The sequence below is a fragment of the Mastigoproctus giganteus genome, chromosome 7 (assembly GCF_048544385.1).
Source record: "Mastigoproctus giganteus isolate SK-2022 chromosome 7, ASM4854438v1, whole genome shotgun sequence".
NCBI lineage: Eukaryota > Metazoa > Arthropoda > Arachnida > Uropygi > Thelyphonidae > Mastigoproctus > Mastigoproctus giganteus.
The window spans coordinates 178,699,058-178,717,215 of NC_143581.1; the positions used below are offsets into that span (position 1 = coordinate 178,699,058).

General features: G+C 37.2%; 1 protein-coding gene across 1 annotated transcript in view; it reads left to right on the forward strand.

Moving 5' to 3' along the window:
• LOC150083360 (semaphorin-2A-like) overlaps positions 1-18,158 on the forward strand; it is a 644,133-nt gene that overhangs the window by 538,324 nt on the left and 87,651 nt on the right. Inside the window, exons 8-9 of the mRNA XM_090377991.1 lie at positions 313-434; positions 8,015-8,123. Coding sequence (XP_090234117.1) covers positions 313-434; positions 8,015-8,123 — 231 coding nt within the window. The remainder of the gene's footprint in view (positions 1-312; positions 435-8,014; positions 8,124-18,158) is intronic.

Genomic DNA, 18,158 nt, shown 5'->3' on the forward strand with positions numbered 1-18,158 from the left:
ATATCCTTTTTTAGTATTGGTGGGGGAAAGAAACAAGCATCTTAGGGCAGCAGTTTCTAATTTTTTTTTTTTTTATGCCAATGCATTATGTGGGTTGCCAGTTCCTAAAACTAGACCAGTATAATTCTTAAGATTTTCTCTGTACCATTATTAAAGGCCAGTATTGGTATAGAGGAAATCTTAAGAAAAAACATTGCCATTTAACTGTGTGATTTTTTTTTTTTTTATGGTTGTAAATATTAAATTTTTAAGTTTTTCAACTCTCTCTCTCTCCCTCTTCACTCACTTACCTTTTTTCATTTCACTCTCCAGAGCCTAATTTTGTAGGATCATATGATATTGGAGAACATGTCTTCTTCTTTTTTCGAGAAAGTGCTGTTGAGTACATCAACTGTGGTAAAAATATTTACTCTCGAGTAGCCAGAGTGTGCAAGGTGAGCTAAATTCTGTGTACTCTGCCATTTAAATTTTTTTAATTTTTAATGAGATCATTACCTCTTACAGTATTTTGATTTTTTACTGGACTTAGGTCATGATGATACTCTAGTTTAATGTGGAATAATGTAGGGAGGTGTGCTGCTGATTGCAATGCTCAAAAGAATTCCAGATGGGTTATTAAGTTGGAATCACAATGCAATAAGAAAAAAATTTCTTTTGTCTTTCTTAAGCTAAATTCATTTTATTCTAAAAATAAGCCATCTTAATCCATATATCATATCAGATTATTTAAAAATTACAGCACTGAGTAACCTTTTATTTACATTATAAAATCAGTGAATTAGCTTTTAAAGTGTATATAAGAGCATTTCTAACTTAAGTATCAGGTGAGCAGAAATTTTCAGGATAAAATATAAACACATAAAAAATTAACAAAAATGCTATTATCTTCTGTGATTGTTTGGCCATAGGGCAGAAGTGCATAGTGGATCACACCAGCTATATGCCACCAGACACTTAGCAAAATCTCTTTTAAAGTTTTTGAACCATTTGGGCTGGGAATGTACTCTGTCTTCTCTGAATGCCATGCATATGTCATAAGCTGATTATGTAGCATTTGTGCCCAGTTTATGCTCAAATAATTATAATTGGGGCAGCCTTTTCTTTGTCACATTTCACTGTTTTACCAAAGCACACACTTTATGCTTGCTAAACATCAACTGATTCAGTGTTACTTGTACTTTCACATAAACACCATCCACAATGGTTTTCACGTAACTTTTCAAATGAAAACACCTAATTGACAATATAGTGCATAGTTGTTACTGTGATAACTTTCTGTAATTTTTGCTGCATATAATATAGAATCAGAAGTAGCTATTTTGATAATCACATTTCAACAGGAAAAATAGTAAGGTTTGCACCTACCAAGGAATGACACACCTGATCACCGGACAGTGTCATTACAATGCAGCACTGTGTGGTGGTATTCTTAAAACCATTCCAATTAGCATGCATGAGGGTGGGTTGTGCACATTTATTGGTATAGATTATTAATTATATAAGAGGAAGCTGTTCATCTTGTCTTGATAGGATTCAAACCCAGGCCTTTTCTACAAGGGTGGGAAAGGATAGCAGTTGTAACCATCTTGCTACCTGCAAGGGTGTTACAATCTATATCAGTGCATCTACCATATGAAAAATACGGACTATGAAAATCTTGAACTGTTCATTAAATGGCAATTGCTAAGCTTTTAATCTGATAAAATAGACCAAAAGTATAGCAATTGCACTGATGTTAGTTGATTGGATGTTTAGAATGTACATTAAGAGTTAACATTGATATATTGCCCGCGTGAATTGCATGTACACTTTGAATGAAAACCTGGATTTCCTGTTTAAAAAAAAAAAAAAAAAAAAAAAAAACTATAAAAATTGACCCCAAGCCTTTTCTACAAAGTGTGATGGAAAACACTCATAACCATTGCATCAAGGGTGGATCCAGCTTCTATGTTTTGGCTGGGGGATAACAACATAGGCAAGAACATGCTTTGGAAACATGCATAATCTTAAGGAGAATAATTCCTCTACCCCTAGTCAATCCTTGTGCTAGCCATGGGGGCCTACACTGATCTGACATTATACTTTGTTTTAAATAATCTGTGTGAGCAAGAAAGAAAGAAACAGAGCAAATAGTAATAATTCATGATTTATAACAAAAAAAAAAAAAAAAAGAGAGAAAAAAAGCAAAGACTTATGTGTGAATTGGGAACATCTATTTCTGCCTTATTGTCCATTTATTCCTCCAATTAGTGGGTGGAAACAAACATAATATCCAGTGCTTCAGGTATGATAAAGCATATGTATTAAAAAAAGAAATAATAATCATGGAATTTCCATTGGTCCAATTTTAATGTAATGTTGGAAAACTTTACAAATCATTCTAAAAGAGCCAAATATAAAATTTCATGAAAAGCCATCCGATTTTTTTTGGATTTTCTTGAATGTAATAACTTGGAGTCAAGTTCTTACATGAAAATGGACAGATATAGTAAAGACAACAGGTGCTTTATGCATACATGCTAAAATGTGCCTATAAAACTAACCCTATTGTACAAAAGATTTAAAAATATAAATGTATAAACATATTGTGCCAAAGACCAGTAATATACTGTGTTCATGGCAGGGTATATTTTTATACTGAAAAATCTTCTTACCAGGTTACTCAATAATGAGAATTGGGAGTTGCTATATTATACACATACATACACTTAACATCCTCTGTACACTCAAAGTAAATTTATGAAATTTGGTCAGTTATTTATGTGGGAGCAGACAAACCACTGAATAACCCATTGTAGAAGTCTCAATAGGAGATTTTGGTATCTTAACAGGAAGAAATATATATAAGTTTGCAGGGCATAGACCAAATACATTTCCCTCCAAAAGTATCCAGACACTCCTGTTTTCATAATTCTGTCTACTTTCTGAAATACACAATGCTGCAAAAAAGGAAATTGAATTAAAAAAAAAAAAAAAAAGGCTAATGGGGATATTGCTCCAAGAGAAGGTGCTAGAGAAACATAGAAGTGTGTGACCTTGGCAGAACCAGTTGGCCATAAGTTGCTTTTTTATATTGATGTTCTTTGTGCATCATGTCTAACATCACTGTCAGAAGCCAAAGATTGAAACAACAGATCAACATCAACTTTTGTGTAGAGCCTGGGAAAAGTCCCACCAAAACACATGAAATTCTACAAACAGCATATAGGGATGAGGCACTGTCCCAACAATCCTCGAACTGAAAACCTGCACCTCCAAATTGGTGAACAAAGTGTGCAATTTACTAGCAAGTGAGTGCTGATTAACACTGAGAACAATAGTGAGTTAAACGAAAATAAAGAATTGGTAAAATCGATAATTACCACAGACTTGGGGAAAAAAGAAAAATTTGTGCAGATCCACTGTGTGATGAGGAAAAACTCAGACAATTGGATACTTGCAAAGATTCAAACAGATGATAGCAAACGTGGTTTCCTAAATAACATTATTACTGGGGACAAGAGTTAGCGTTGAAATTGAGATTGAAAGAATGCTGATGTGATAGTGTTTGACATTCAGAAGGATGTGACTGCAGAACTAAATACAATCACAGTAGACTGTATTTAGTTCTGCAGTCCGTGTCTTTTCAAAGCATCTGTGACACCAACCTCAATCAGTGGTCTCACCTTGCATGTTACAATGAACATCATAATTAGTCCATAGATCAGTGGAAATCAGTTCTATGGGTGATGAATCTTGCTACACCCCATTCTGATTAGGTGGGTGGATGTGGAGGATGCCTGGAGAACTTTTCCTGCCAGAGTGCACTGTGCCAACAGTGAAGTTCAGAGGCATTGAGATATGGTGTGGTGCAGTTTTTCATGATATAGTCTGGGACCTTTGGTGATTGTATAGGTAACCATGAATTCCTACCTTAATATTTTGGATAATTCCATGTTCTTTATGATGTGGCAGTTCTTTGGTACAGACCCATGTTTGTTCCAACAAAATAATGCCCCATGCCATACCACTGATGCTATATGAGAATCGTTAATGGACACAAATATACAAAAATTGCAATTGCCAGCACAGAGGGGTTATCTGAACCCTGTACAACACCTATGGGATGAACTGGAATGTAGGATGAGAGCCAGTCCAACATAGACCACATGAGTAACTCAACTGGTCAGTGTTCTGCAGAAGGTATGGAGGACTATAGCCACTGCAATTCATTGGTGGAAAGTCTACCCAAAAGGATGGAATACATCATAGCAGCCAAAGGAGCCTACCATAAATTAAGTGAATGGCAGTGAGGTCAGTTTAAAACCAGTATGCATCCAGATATGTTTAGAGAGTACTGTATAGATATACTGTCCCTTATAGGGTTACTAAAAAGATTTTCAGATATCAAAACCCAAAATACTAATTTAAAGCTATTTTTATTCAGAAAATGGTATAAAGACCTACTTACAATTAAGTATACACTGGACAAAAAAAAAAAAAAAAAAAATTTGTACCTCCAGAGCAAAATTTGCAGAATTTAAGACATTGATCCACAGATTTCAAAAGTACCAAAATTGTCTCTACTGTGTCTCCATTAAAAGATATACTGAAATTTTAGTAACTTAATGAACAGCTAATATTTCATAAAAATGAGTCTTTTTTCAGTTTAAAATACTTTAATCAAACATATAATATACTTCATACATTCTATTTCCTTAAAAATGTTTGCTACTCAAGAGTTTTTCTTATAGTCCATTGTGCTTTCCCTCTTAAAAAACCAATAGTAATTCTCCCGTCGTGGCAGTATCCCAGTGACCTTGGTACAGCTTTTCCATCATGGACATATCCTGATGAAAGCATTCCCCTATTTCATTGCTGACATCTAAAATTTGAGGGATAAAAACTAAAATAGGAATAAAGAAAATGAATTTTCAAAGGCATTCAGCAGCCAGTATCTTTATAATATTGCATTAAAGATGATCCCACAAATTTATAATTTTCTTTCCTTCTTCCTTTAGGTAGCAGGATCCACTTCATTTTTTTATTCAGAACTTTAACAAAATTATTCATTAATCCAAGCTTTATATGCAAAGGTGGAAGAAGAACCTTTTTTTGTTCAATCAGTGGAACAAAATTTATATTGTTTTTTTTTTTTTTTTTTTTTTTTTCTGATAAAAATTCCTCCTCCTTTTCCCATTACTGCACAGTATAATTCTTTTCTGTTGTATAATTGTCTCACATGCATTAGAAACTCCCTGCAGACTAGTGAATAATTCAATTCACTTAAGATCATCACCAACGTTCCAAACAAAGTCAGGGTACCTTATTGCATTCAGGATCTTGGACATTCTTTTGTGTTTCTCTCAAGCCGAACAGCATGAAGTTATGGAACTGATGATGCCGTTGAACTGATGAACTGAGAATACACTTCCATTGCACAGCAAAACTAGTCTGCTTGAAATATTGCCTTTTAGTCCACAGGTACTATGCAGGATGGCACAGAAGGTGCACTCAAAATTTGCCACTATGATCATTTAAAAGAAGAGAAATAACCAGTTATCACTTTTATTTTCTTAGAATCAGCTTTTGGTGAACTTATGCATAAAGTGATTTTTCCAACACTATAAATGCTAGTGTCTTTTATAATCGTTTTTGGCAGATCTAATTTGAGACCCTGACAATGAAAGAATGAGAAATTCACTTTCGAATGAATTCTGCAAATGGAGATGATCAAAATGCTTGATTAGCATTAGCATTAGTAGAAGCATATGATGCAAGAAAGCAAGCTTATGCAGCATCAGCCAAAAAAAAAAAAAATTTCCACTTCACCCCTCCGTTCATTCGAAATACCTGTCCAGCTGAGCCTTAAATTTATTTAGGCTATCAACTTCCACAGCAAGGGATGGAAGTCTGTTCCACCAACCAACTACCCGCTGGCTAAAGGCAAATATCCGCACATCTATCCTACTTCTGTCTTTCCACAATTTGAATTTATGCCCTCTCAGGTGATTATTCGGAGCAAGAGGAAGAATCCCATCAGCATTGAGCATGCTCAAACCATTCAAGGCTTTATACACCTCTATCAGATCACCTCGCCGGTGCCTAGTCTCCAGACACTGTAATTTGCAAAACTTAAGCCTTTCTTCGTTCCATTCACTAATCTTGTTGCCCTTCTCTGTACTCGTTCCAGCAGCTCTACATCCTTCTTGAAATAAGGCCTCCAGACCTGTATACAGCACTGAAGGTGTGGCCTGACCATTGCCTTATACAAGGGAATAATCACCTCCTTATCCCTGCTAGAAAAATTCCTGTATATCATTGACAATACACCATGAGCTACTCTTGCAGCCCGTCTGCACTGCTCAGAGAACTTCATATCTGCCTGCACAATTACCCCCAGGTCCTTTTCATTCTCTACCACTGTCAGTGTAGTACCACAGAGTTGATATGTTGCTCTGGGGTTGCTGTTTCCCCATATGTAGTACTTTACATTTGTCAATGTTAAATTTCATTTGCTACATCTCAGCACATCTGCTCAACCTTTCCAGATCCTGTTGCAGTAGCATAGCATCAGTAGTGTCCTTAACAACCCTGCCAACCTTTATATCGTCTGCAGACTTGGACATTAAGTTTGATATACCATCATCAATATTATTTATAAATACAGAAAACAATAATGGACCCAACACTGAACCCTGAGGGACTCCACTAATAACATTAGTCCACGATGAGCAGTGTCCATTGATTACCACTCTCTGTCTTCTCCCCCTCATCCACTCCTTTATCCATAGCAGCAATTTTCCTCCAATGCCACACTGCTCCAATTTGTGCAGCAGTCTTCCATGTGCAACAGTATCAAAAGCCTTTTTAAGATCCAAGTATATAATATCAGAGTTATTCCCTGCATCCAGTTCTTCTGTGACTGCATCATAGTATCCAATCAAATTGGTCAGGCAAGACTTCCCCTAACAAAACCATGCTGTGTCTGAGCTATAACTGAATTCTTGTCTAGATGATCCTGCAGTGCTTCTTTAACCAGTGCCTCCATTAATTTTCCTGGAACAGAAGTTAAACTCACAGGTCTATAATTACTTGTGTCAGCCTTTGATCCTGCTTTGTGAATTGGGGTCACATTTGCACATCTCCAGTCTATGGGTACCTCCCCTGAGTCCAAGGAAGCTCTCATAATTATGGCTAAGGGTTTGCTTACTTCCTTTGCTGCCTCCTTTAATATAACTGGATAGATCCCATCCACCCCAGGTGCTTTTCTTGTGTTTATCTTCGACAATTTCTCCTCCACTTTACTCTCAGTTATTACAAGATTATCTAGCTTACTGCCAGAGTTGAATACACCTCTAGCATTCCCCTCGCTGAATAACTCCTCATGTGTGAATGTCGATGCAAAATATTCATTTAGTTTGTTAGCTGATCATCAACAGTTGAACCATCGATATCAAGTGGACCAATCTGATTCATCCCCTTTCTTCTAGAGTTTACATAAATTGATAAACCATAACAATTAAATGTCTGGTCACCTTAATTTAGGTGTATCTTCAACCCTGCATCTTGGAGAGGGCAGGTTGCAATGCACACATAATAAATTAAAAACACAAAACCTAGTCTCGAACAAAGAAGAAAACTAAGTTATTGATCACCAATAAGGGTGTGCAGAATGTTTATATTTTTTCTTGTTCAATGGGGGGGGGGAACCAGAAGTGCAAGTTAAGAAACATTTCATTGTAGGATCATATTTTATCCTTTGCAAGAGATGAGTGCAGTTGTAGGAGTCAGGTGGTTTAATATCAGGTTGGCATAATGCCATTTCTAGTAGTGGGGAAATCTTTCTGGGGTATGCAGAGGATATACAAAGGATTATAAACATAAGTGTCTCCCCCCCCCCAGGGGTGATTGCTAATACTTATTTAATGATGCTAATAACTAAAAATAATTCTGAATGGCTATAAAATAATAACCATTTTCTCTTCCTCCTTAAAACTTTATTTTATTTATATTTATTTTATTTTTTCATTAGAAAGACACAGGTGGCAAGAATATCCTTAATAAAAATTGGGCTTCATTTCTGAAAGCTCGTTTGAACTGTTCCATTCCTGGAGAGTTTCCATTTTATTTCAATGAAATACGTAAGTGATGTAGTTGAAATTAAAACTAAAATTTATTTTTCTAGTGTATCTCTTATTTTTTATACAGGATGATTCAGAATTGTGTATCATAAATTCCACAGCAGGTTCCTGGCAAAAAAGGAATCAAATCTTAGTTTTTCAAAATCAGTGTGCTTTTTAAGAAACTATGTTAAGTTTTCATGACATAATTTCTACCATCAGAGAAATTAATGCAAAATCACTAGATTATGTCATTTTCATCCATGATCCATCAAATGAAAAAAACAAAAAACACAATTGACATGAATTCAGAAAATGAAATTTATCTTAAAAAAAAAAAAAAAAAACATTAAATACCTCTATTGATTTACAGGATACTGCTTCTTACATTTAATCTGTAGGGTGATGGTGCAAGCCTCTACAGAGTTGAAATTGTCATGCATTTGAATGAATGGCAGTGAGCCTTTTATTGTATAGAATGACATAATGACACAAAATGCACAACATGAAGAGAGTGCTTATGGAATTGGAGTTAAAGGTTAGGCTGTTGCTTTAGTTCATACAGTTTCATTAATCCCCCTTCAAATAGAATGAATTAAGGCAACACACCAAATAGTGCAAGTTTTTTTTCTAATTTGCATGACCATTTGCAAATGCTTTCCATGCTAAATTTCATTATGAATAATAATTACATTAACACAGCACATAACTTTTTTGTTAAGACCTGCACTATAATCTTAAACTAAATGTAAGAAGTAGTACCCTATAAATCAATAGGCACTTCATGTTTTTTTAACAAATTTTATTTTCTGAATTCGTGTTGATTATGTCTTGTGGATATTTACATTATTTGCTGTATTCCAGTGTATAATCATTATTTTTTAGATATCAGAAGTGATATCACAAGATTTAATTTATTACTTCTTAAAAACTTTGTTTTCTCTTAAGAACATTTGGTTCCTATTGTTGTCTGGAATCCACCACAGAATTTATGACATGAATTTCTGAATTACCCTGTATATTTAGATTATTAGCTGCAGTAAAGTTAATCCAAAGAGAAATTGACTCTGAGATATAATTTATGCATTGTTTTAACAGAATTCTAAAGACCAGTACAAATATTTAGAAATATCCTTGAGGTTTTTATCAGTGAACAGTAAAGTCTAAATTCACTAAGTATATAACTGGTCAAATCAGGCTTTTTGGATCTCGAAGTTTTAAATATAAACAAGAAATATGGGCAAGAATAATTCATGACAAGAAGTAATGATTTGTTAACAGGAAAGGAAAATAAAAATGGGGGAAGGAAGGATCTGTAGGAGAGTTTTGAATTTCCCATATATTTTAGTATTATTTGTTAACTTTGATATTCAAAAGTTAGCCACAAAAATAATTTCATAACATGCTACCTTTATTTATTATTCAATGTTAAGTATAGTTAAAAAATATGCCACAAAAACATTTTTGACATTTATCCAACAACATTAATGCCAATTTATAAATTATTCATATGTTTAATTTTTATAAAGCTATGTTTTTTTTTGCTGAAAAAATAAATTTCAGCATGTCCTCTATTGATCATGTATTGCTCCTGAACTATTTTCCAATAAAAACAATTATATTCCAATAAGTTGGTTCATGAATATATTAGCATTAGCATTAGTAGAGGCATTTGATGCAAGAAAGCAAGCTTATGCAGCATCAGCCAAAAAAAAACCACTTCCACTTCACCCCTCTGTTCGTTCGAAATACCTGTCCAGCTGAGCCTTAAACTTATTTAGGCTATCAACTTCCACGACAAGGGATGGAAGTCTGTTCCACCAACCAACCACCCGCTGGCTAAAGGCAAATTTCCGCATGCCTATCCTACATCTGTCTTTCCTCAATTTGAATTTATGCCCTCTCAGGTGATTACTCTGAGCAAGAGGAAGAATCCCATCAGCATTGAACATGCTCAAACCATTTAAGGCTTTATACACCTCTATCAGATCACCTCGCTGGTGCCTAGTCTCCAGACACTGTAATTTGCAAAACTTAAGCCTTTCTTCGTAAGAGCACCCCTTTGTTCCATTCCATTTGTTGCCCTTCTCTGTACTCGTTCCAGCAGCTCTACATCCTTCTTGAAATGAGGCCTCCAGACCTGTACACAGTACTCTAGGTGTGGCCTGACCATTGCCTTATACAAGGGAATAATCACCTCCTTATCCCTGCTAGAAAAATTCCTATACATCATTGACAATACACCATGAGCTACTCTTGGAGCCCATCTGCACTGCTCAGAGAACTTCATATCTGCCTGCACAACTACCCCTAGGTTCCTTTCATTTTCTACCACTGTCAGTGTAATACCACAGAGTTGATACGTTGCTGTTTCCCATATGTAGTACTTTACATTTGTCAATGTTAAACTTCATTTGCCACCTCTCAGCCCATCTGCTCAACCTTTCCAGATCCTGTTGCAGCAGCGTAGTGTCCTTGACAACCCTGCCAACCTTCGTATTTGGACATTAAGCTTGATATACCATCATCAATATCATTTATAAATACAGAAAACAATAATGGACCCAACACTGAACCCTGAGGGACTCCACTAATAACATTAGTCCATGATGAGCAGTGTGACCACGATGACATAGATATATTTTTTATATCTGTGTTATTTGAGCTTCCACTTTGATTTTGTACAGAACGTATCTGACATACATATTTCTCTTTTTGTATTTATGTATGAGTAGACCTTCTTGTCCATGCTCTGAACTCTCTTCTCCACTGACTTTTGAAAGTTTGTAACTTTCCCCTGCTTTTTTTTCTTTTATTTACTCAATCCTGTAAACTTTTTTATTATCCATTTCACTATCCTTCTTTTGCAGAACTTCCCCATGGAAAGGATGTGTTTGATTTAGAATAATTCCCATTATCTTTGCCATTATGCATTTGTATTCAACAACTTGCAGTCGTACACCATTTAATGGGGCCCAAGAAATACCTTTATTCACTAACAGTTACTCATCTTGAAATTGCAGCCCATACCTTTCTTTCCCTTTCATCAGAAAAATATTTTTGAACACTACCAATTTTTCAATGTTATAGTCATCAGGGCTCCTGCTATTGTCTTCCACACTGGTATATTTTGGGCATGACACTTGGATCTTTGGTGTGAAACAGGAAAAGGATATTAGTTACCCTTGTACTGTGTACGATTTTGGTTGCGTATTGCCAATCTGTATGGGATAATTTTATAGTTACTCTTGCTCTTTTGCCCGTTTAAGTTGATAAAAAAATATATCATGTTCCATGGAGTTATTTGGCCTGTAATAGACTGCAGCAATGATCCTTCTTTTACAACTTTTTTCAACTCACAGCACATAGACCTAATATTCACCTGAGCTTACTCAGACCCCAGAAATGATATAGTCAACCCCGCCACCACTGAAATAAAGCACTGGAATTTCAATTCTTTCCAAAAAATCTTAGTTAGCCACAGTAATTAAAATACCACAGATACCATGATTCAGATCTACAACTTGAATAAAAAATAGAACTGATATGATGTTACTGTACTGTCTGTACTTGGAATTGTAGCATGATTTGTGGCCCACCCTGTAGTTAATTAGCTTTGTTAAATTTAAATAGATAGCTGCAAGAAGTTCTTACTATGTGAAACCAAAATACTGGAAATACCACTTAGAGAAGCTATTAAGGTCATAGTATATAAAGAATTTTAATAGTCTGCACCAAAATCACAACAGGCATAAGTGTTCAGACATCAGGGATAAACAATATTGTTAGCAGCCATTCAAGGCCTCTAGCAGATTAGAGAACTGCAGTAATAAAATATGAAACTAGCATACCATAAAGCAGTCTCCCAACCTATGGTTCTTGGAAGTTGAAGATAAAACAGCTATTTTTGCAGTAGGCAACAATCTTATTAACAGTGATGGGAGATACAAGTATGCTTATAATAACCTAACATATACTACATATATTAAGTACGAGTACTTTTTTTTTTTTTATGTAAACCCCAAACATGAGAGGTATTAGAACCTATAGTACTTAGTACCGTGCTTGGGTTGGAGGTCGGGAAGATGAAAGAAGATATTTGTTTTGATATTGGACGTGAACGTCTGTAGACTGTAATTTTCAGGAAATACGTACAAAGGAAAGTTGAATGAATAAACAAGGAAGATGAAAAGTTGGTTCTGTGAGTTTGAAGTTGGACAGTAAATGGATGTTGGCTAGTGGCTGCATGTGTTCGGACTGTTTTGAAAGAGAGAGCAGGAATTATAGAAGCCAATGAAGAACAGTGCCCATGGAAATATCTGTAGAAGAGGCATGCAGCAGAAACAGTACGTCTATGAGACGGCGTTATTATTATTTGGTTTTTTTGGGAGCATTACCAACTAAGGCCATATTGCTCCAAGGATATGCGGTGGTCATTTCCTGACTTTCCGCATCCTACGTATTTGGTGGGCACGGGCTCGAACCCCGGTCTAATCAAGAAGCATGTGCTACGCACTGCTGCTCCTGCCCACCTGGCTACGGAGGTGCCATGAGACAGCGAGTGGAGAGACTCGCTGTCTCGCTGATCATTAATTAACCTAACTGCCCTCTTCTGAATGGAATCAAGAAGCCTGAGAGAGGTTTTGGGGGCACCACCCCAGATGTGGGAACAATATCCCATGGTAGAGCGGATTTGCGATTTGTACAGAGCGAACAGCTGTTTGGAAGAAAAGTAACGCCGAGAGCGAAAGAGAAAACCAAATTTTTTAGATGCAGAGGAAGCAATATTTGTAATGTGCTTGTGCCAAGAGAGATGAGAAGTCAGGGTAATCCCCAAAAGAGATATGTCATTTTGCCTAGAAATCGGAGTGTCACCAAAGGTAAGTATAGGAGCAGAAGAATCCTTTTTGCAAGATATAAGACAAGACTGAGTTTTAGAAGGATTGAAATCAACTAAGTTGTCTTTGCCCCACTGGAGAATTACCTGGAGATTGGCATTTAAGGAAATGGTAGCAGATATTCAAGAAGTTGAAGCTGATTGAGCAGGGCAATGTTTCTCAAAATGGAAAGTGGAATGCAATGTGCTATCATCGGCAAAGCTATGGATAGGATTTCCAGTCAATGGAAGAAGGTCATTAATATACAAGAGGAAAAGAGTGGGAGAAAGAACTGAACCTTGGGGGACACCGGCATTAGTGGAGAAGTTGGAAGACAGAGAGCCATCTACCATCACCCTCAGTGAGCGATCAGAAAGAAAACTGGATAACCAATTACAAAAACCAGATGGCAAACCATAAGATGAACGTTTGTTTAGAAGACCTTTATGCCAAACATGATCGAAAGCCTTTGAGATATCAAGAGCAACTATTTGTGTTTCACCAAATCTTTCCATGGAATTAGTCCATAAATGGGTAACATAAGCCAGAATATCACCAGTGGATCGACACTGACTGAATCCATACTGGCGATCGTTGATCAGACAGAAGGTTTCTAGGTAGTTCTAAGAGTTGACGGTTAATGGATTTCTCCATTACTTTAGAAAGAGTAGAAGTAATTGCAGTGAGACGATAATTGGATGGGAGGGATTTGTCACCCTTTTTAGGAACTGGCTGAATATGAGCAAATTTCCAAGCAGAAGGAAAAACACCTTTGGAATAAGAAAGTGAAAAAAAGGTGGCAAAGAATAGGAGTAAGTTCAGGAGCACAGATTTTGAGAACAAGTGGAGAAATACCATCGAGACGTGGAGCTTTCTTAGCATCAAGATTCGTCAAAATCCTTCTGACATCCTTTTGACGGAAGACCACAGGAGGCATTGAATGGAGTGTGTTGGGAATGGAGGGAGGTGTTTTACCAAGATCATTAATACATGAGTTGGAAGAATAATGCGATGCTAGCAGGTCAGCTTTATCCTTTGCTGAAGTGACAACAGAACCATCTGGTTTGGACAGAGGTGGGAGCAGAGATGGGCAAAAGTTGCGGCCAGTAACTTTGGCAAGAGACCAGAATGCTCGGCTACCATTAGGGCAAGAAGCAAGTTTTCTACTCTTAGCCTGTTCGAACTCTAGTTTGTACTGATTAATAACTGCTTTACAATTGTTGCAAGCTTTGGTGTAGGCAGAAAATGAAGCTGAAGAATTAGAAACAAGCCAATTACAATATGCAACATTCTTCTCTTGAACAGCTTTAGCACGTTTATTGGAAAACCAAGGTTTAGATAAAGGACAAGATTTTAAAGAGGAGTGTGGGATAAAGGATTCCATTCCTGCAAGAATAATTTCACTGACACGATCTGAGCAAACGTTGGCATCAGAAGTTTTGAAACAGTAATCCGACCAAGGAAAAGAAGAAAAAAAATCTCGCAGGTCATCCCATTTTGCATTCTTGTAATGCCAAACAACACGAGGTTGGGAATAGACATGAGATAAAGGCTCCATTGAAGAAGAGACAATCACCAAGTTGTGATCTGAAGTGCCTAAAGGACCTCTCTCTTCGACCGTGTACTAAGAAGGGTTGTTTGTGAGAAAAAGATCAAGCGTGTTGGCTATATGATTAGGATTGTCCGGTATTCTTGTAGGTAAATGAACAGTCTGTGCAAGGTCATTAGTAATTGCAAAAGCCTCAGCATCTCGACCAGCTGGGGCAGTGTGACTAGAAAACGGAAGCCAGCTGGAGTTGTGTACATTAAAGTCACCAAGTAAAATTACCTCACTGTTAGGAAAGTTGCACTGGAGAGAGTCAAGTTGCAAAGAGAGGAAGTCAAAGAGCTCCAAGTGATTAGTGGAGTTGGGAGAATGGTAGAGACAACAGATGAATTTGACACAATGAGGTAGAGAGATTTTAAGCCAGAGAAGATCGAAAAGAGGACATTCCAAATTACCAAGTCTCTGACAGGGAATATCAGAACGGACATATGCACAAATACCGCCTTTGAGGTGAAAGGAATCATACAGCGAATAATTTGGGCATCTGAGATGAGCAGTAGTTGAATCAACTGATAACTGAAATTCTGTCAGAAAAAGTACATGGAGTTTGGCAGACTGCCAGTGGAAATGGACATCGTTGAGATTAGAATTGAGACCATGTATATTTGTAAAATGGACTAGGAAGTGTTTGAGAGGTTTAGATATTTTTGCAGATAAGCTTACTCTATTAGTTTGACAATTCGTGGTGTATTCAATAGTAAGAAAAAGTGGGGGGGGGGATACAGCATGTATGAAATAATGAAATTTTTGGATATGGTAAGAATATACCCAGATCCTTGACATAACATGGCCTCGACAATGATCTTTTTGCAGATAAGCTTACTCTATTAGTTTGACAATTCGTGGTGAATTCAATAGTAAGAAAAAGTGGGGGGGGGATACAACATGTATGAAATAATGAAATTTTTGGATATGGTAAGAATATACCCAGATCCTTGACATAACGTGGCTTCGACAATGCCCCCCCCCCCCCCGTACACACTAATCGGACTCCCTCCAGTCACTATCTGGCAGAGTAGAAGTAGCAAGATTATACACTAGCTGATCCGGAAGCCTCCTAGAGAGTTATCAATAGGCTCTGTCCAGTGTACTAACTAGCGGCCGGCCTGCGAACACTGTTTTAGAGCTGTACCCCCGAAATATAAGCAATAATGGATCTTGCCACGATGTTCATCATAACCTCAAAAGTCATCAACCATACTGCATGATGGAAGAGATTGCGAAGGGTTGACCGGAACTTAGCTCTAAACATGGGTTCCACCACTTCAAGCTTCCAATAAGCAAAGTGGTGGTATTGCACCGGTTGATGAGAGTCATCTACCACACATGTAACAATAACTATTTAAAATTACTGTTATTATCAATATTATAAAAAAAATAACTTTTTCTCCTTTTATGGGATTGAAAAACACTGCCTTCAAGAACTAACCAAGATCTTGTAGATTTTAATAGTGATAGCATCAGAAGTAAGCCTGTCACTGATTTAAACATAAATGGAATACGATTCTTAGGGCCTTAGAAATTAAGGTCACAAAATTATTTGGAATAATAACTCAATGTCAACAGTTTTAGCTTTTGACATACTACGTATTTGTACACTAAGATCAAAATTAACAATAGGTTAATTTTGATTACTGTTAGGTTAATAGGTTACTGTGCTGCCATTTTATTAGGTACACCCCTGCTGTGCACACAAATGGTTTGTCCCACAATGTTGCAAGTCACATGACCATAGTTATGGATATAAATGCAGCAGAACAACCTTTCTAGTATCAGTTAAGCATACAACCGTAGCAAGAATGGGGAAAAGGAGTGATCTAACGGACTTCGAACGTGGCATGCTAGTAGGTGCAAGACGTGCTGGACAAAGCATCTCTGAAACAGCAGTTCTTCTGAACTTTTCACGCACCACAGTTTCAAGGGTGTATCGAGAATGGTGCAACAAACAGAAAACATCCTCTCAACGGCACTCCTGTGGAAGAAAATCGCTTGTTGATTAGATGTGGACATGTGTTTTTGTAAGGGGTGACTCCTAGAACGTTAGTTCAACTCTGCCTCGTATCTCTGTGAAGATCAGTATCACTACAAATGGGCCAGATATGTGTGTGACGTCGGTTTGTGAGTATTATGTGTGTGTTCTGTTCTGGCCACTTGGCTACCCAGAAGCATCAGTCACCTGGACAGATGATTCTGGGTACTCGTACACACCACGGGAAGGTGGGCCAGTCTCAGCTAAACACGTACTGTCTCAATACGAGACTCTGATCCACCTGATGTTGCCAAAAGGTGGGCCAGATTCTTCTAGGGGCCCACTCCAGAGAGAGAGAGAAAAAAAAATATATATATATATATATATTTAGATTTTCCTGTGGTGCAAAGGAAAGAAAAAAAAAAAAATGTCACTGTAAAACACGAAACAAAAAAAAAAAAAAAAAAAAAGATGACAGCAACCCTGAAGAACGCAAAAAAAAAACAAACAACAACCATGTGACTGATTGTAGAACGCGAAGAGAATAAAAAAAAATAAATAAAATAAAATAAAAAAAAAATAAATAAAAAAATAAATAATATATATAATAGATAAATAAATATATAAAATAAAAGAAAAATAAAAAAATAAAATAAAATAAAAAATAAAAATAAGAGAACATTGAGGGAGAGAGAGATGGTGTTTTCCTTCCTGAACACAGGCCGCAGAAACAAGCTCCACAGCCCATGTAGCAGGTTTAGGGGGGGGTGGGGGGATACATGGTTGGTTTCAGTTCACTGCTGGGTCCTCGATGTTTGCCACTGGGGGCCTGTTAATCCTTCGTCTGCGCTTAAAGACTTCAGCTGAGTAGGTTTGCAGTGCAGGGAGGTTGTTGGGGTTCTGTAGGAAGAGCTCTAGATGCTCGCCAGAGATCTGTGTACAGCTGACAAGGTTGTGTCTCAGATCAGCATACGTAATGCACTCGAACAGTACATGCCACCAGTTCTCTTTGGCTCCACAATGGCAGAGATCTGTTGGGTGGAGACCCAGATGGTGTAATTTTTCATTCATGGATCCGTGTCCGGTAATTAGGTATGATGTTTCTAGTGAAGGGGTGAACCAAGACTGTACAGATTTAGTAGCAGTGTAGGTTACATCAGGTAGGAATCTTTTTGTCACAATGCCCAGTGTTGAATTATGCCATCGAGTTTGCCAAATGTTGAAGAGCTCGTTGTAGCAACGCGTCATCTCAGCCTTGGGGTCAGCATCCAGATTAACCTCAATGTCGAGGATCCTTGTTGGGATATTTCTCGTAATTTGGAAGCACAACCCTCGGAAGATGACATGTAGATTGAGCGTAAGTGCTCCCGCAATGACCTGAATGGCAGGAGTGGAGACCGTTCTACACACTCGGCAGATTGCCATTAACATTGACCTCTGGATGGTTCCAAGCTTGTCTCGCATCTTTACAAGAGTTACCCGATGGAACCAGGCTCCGGCTGCATAGGTCACAATTGGTAAAAATACTGCGTTGTAATACAACCGTAGGGACCTTTTGGAGAGTCCCCAATCATTCTTAGAGATGCGTATGATGGTTCCTGAGA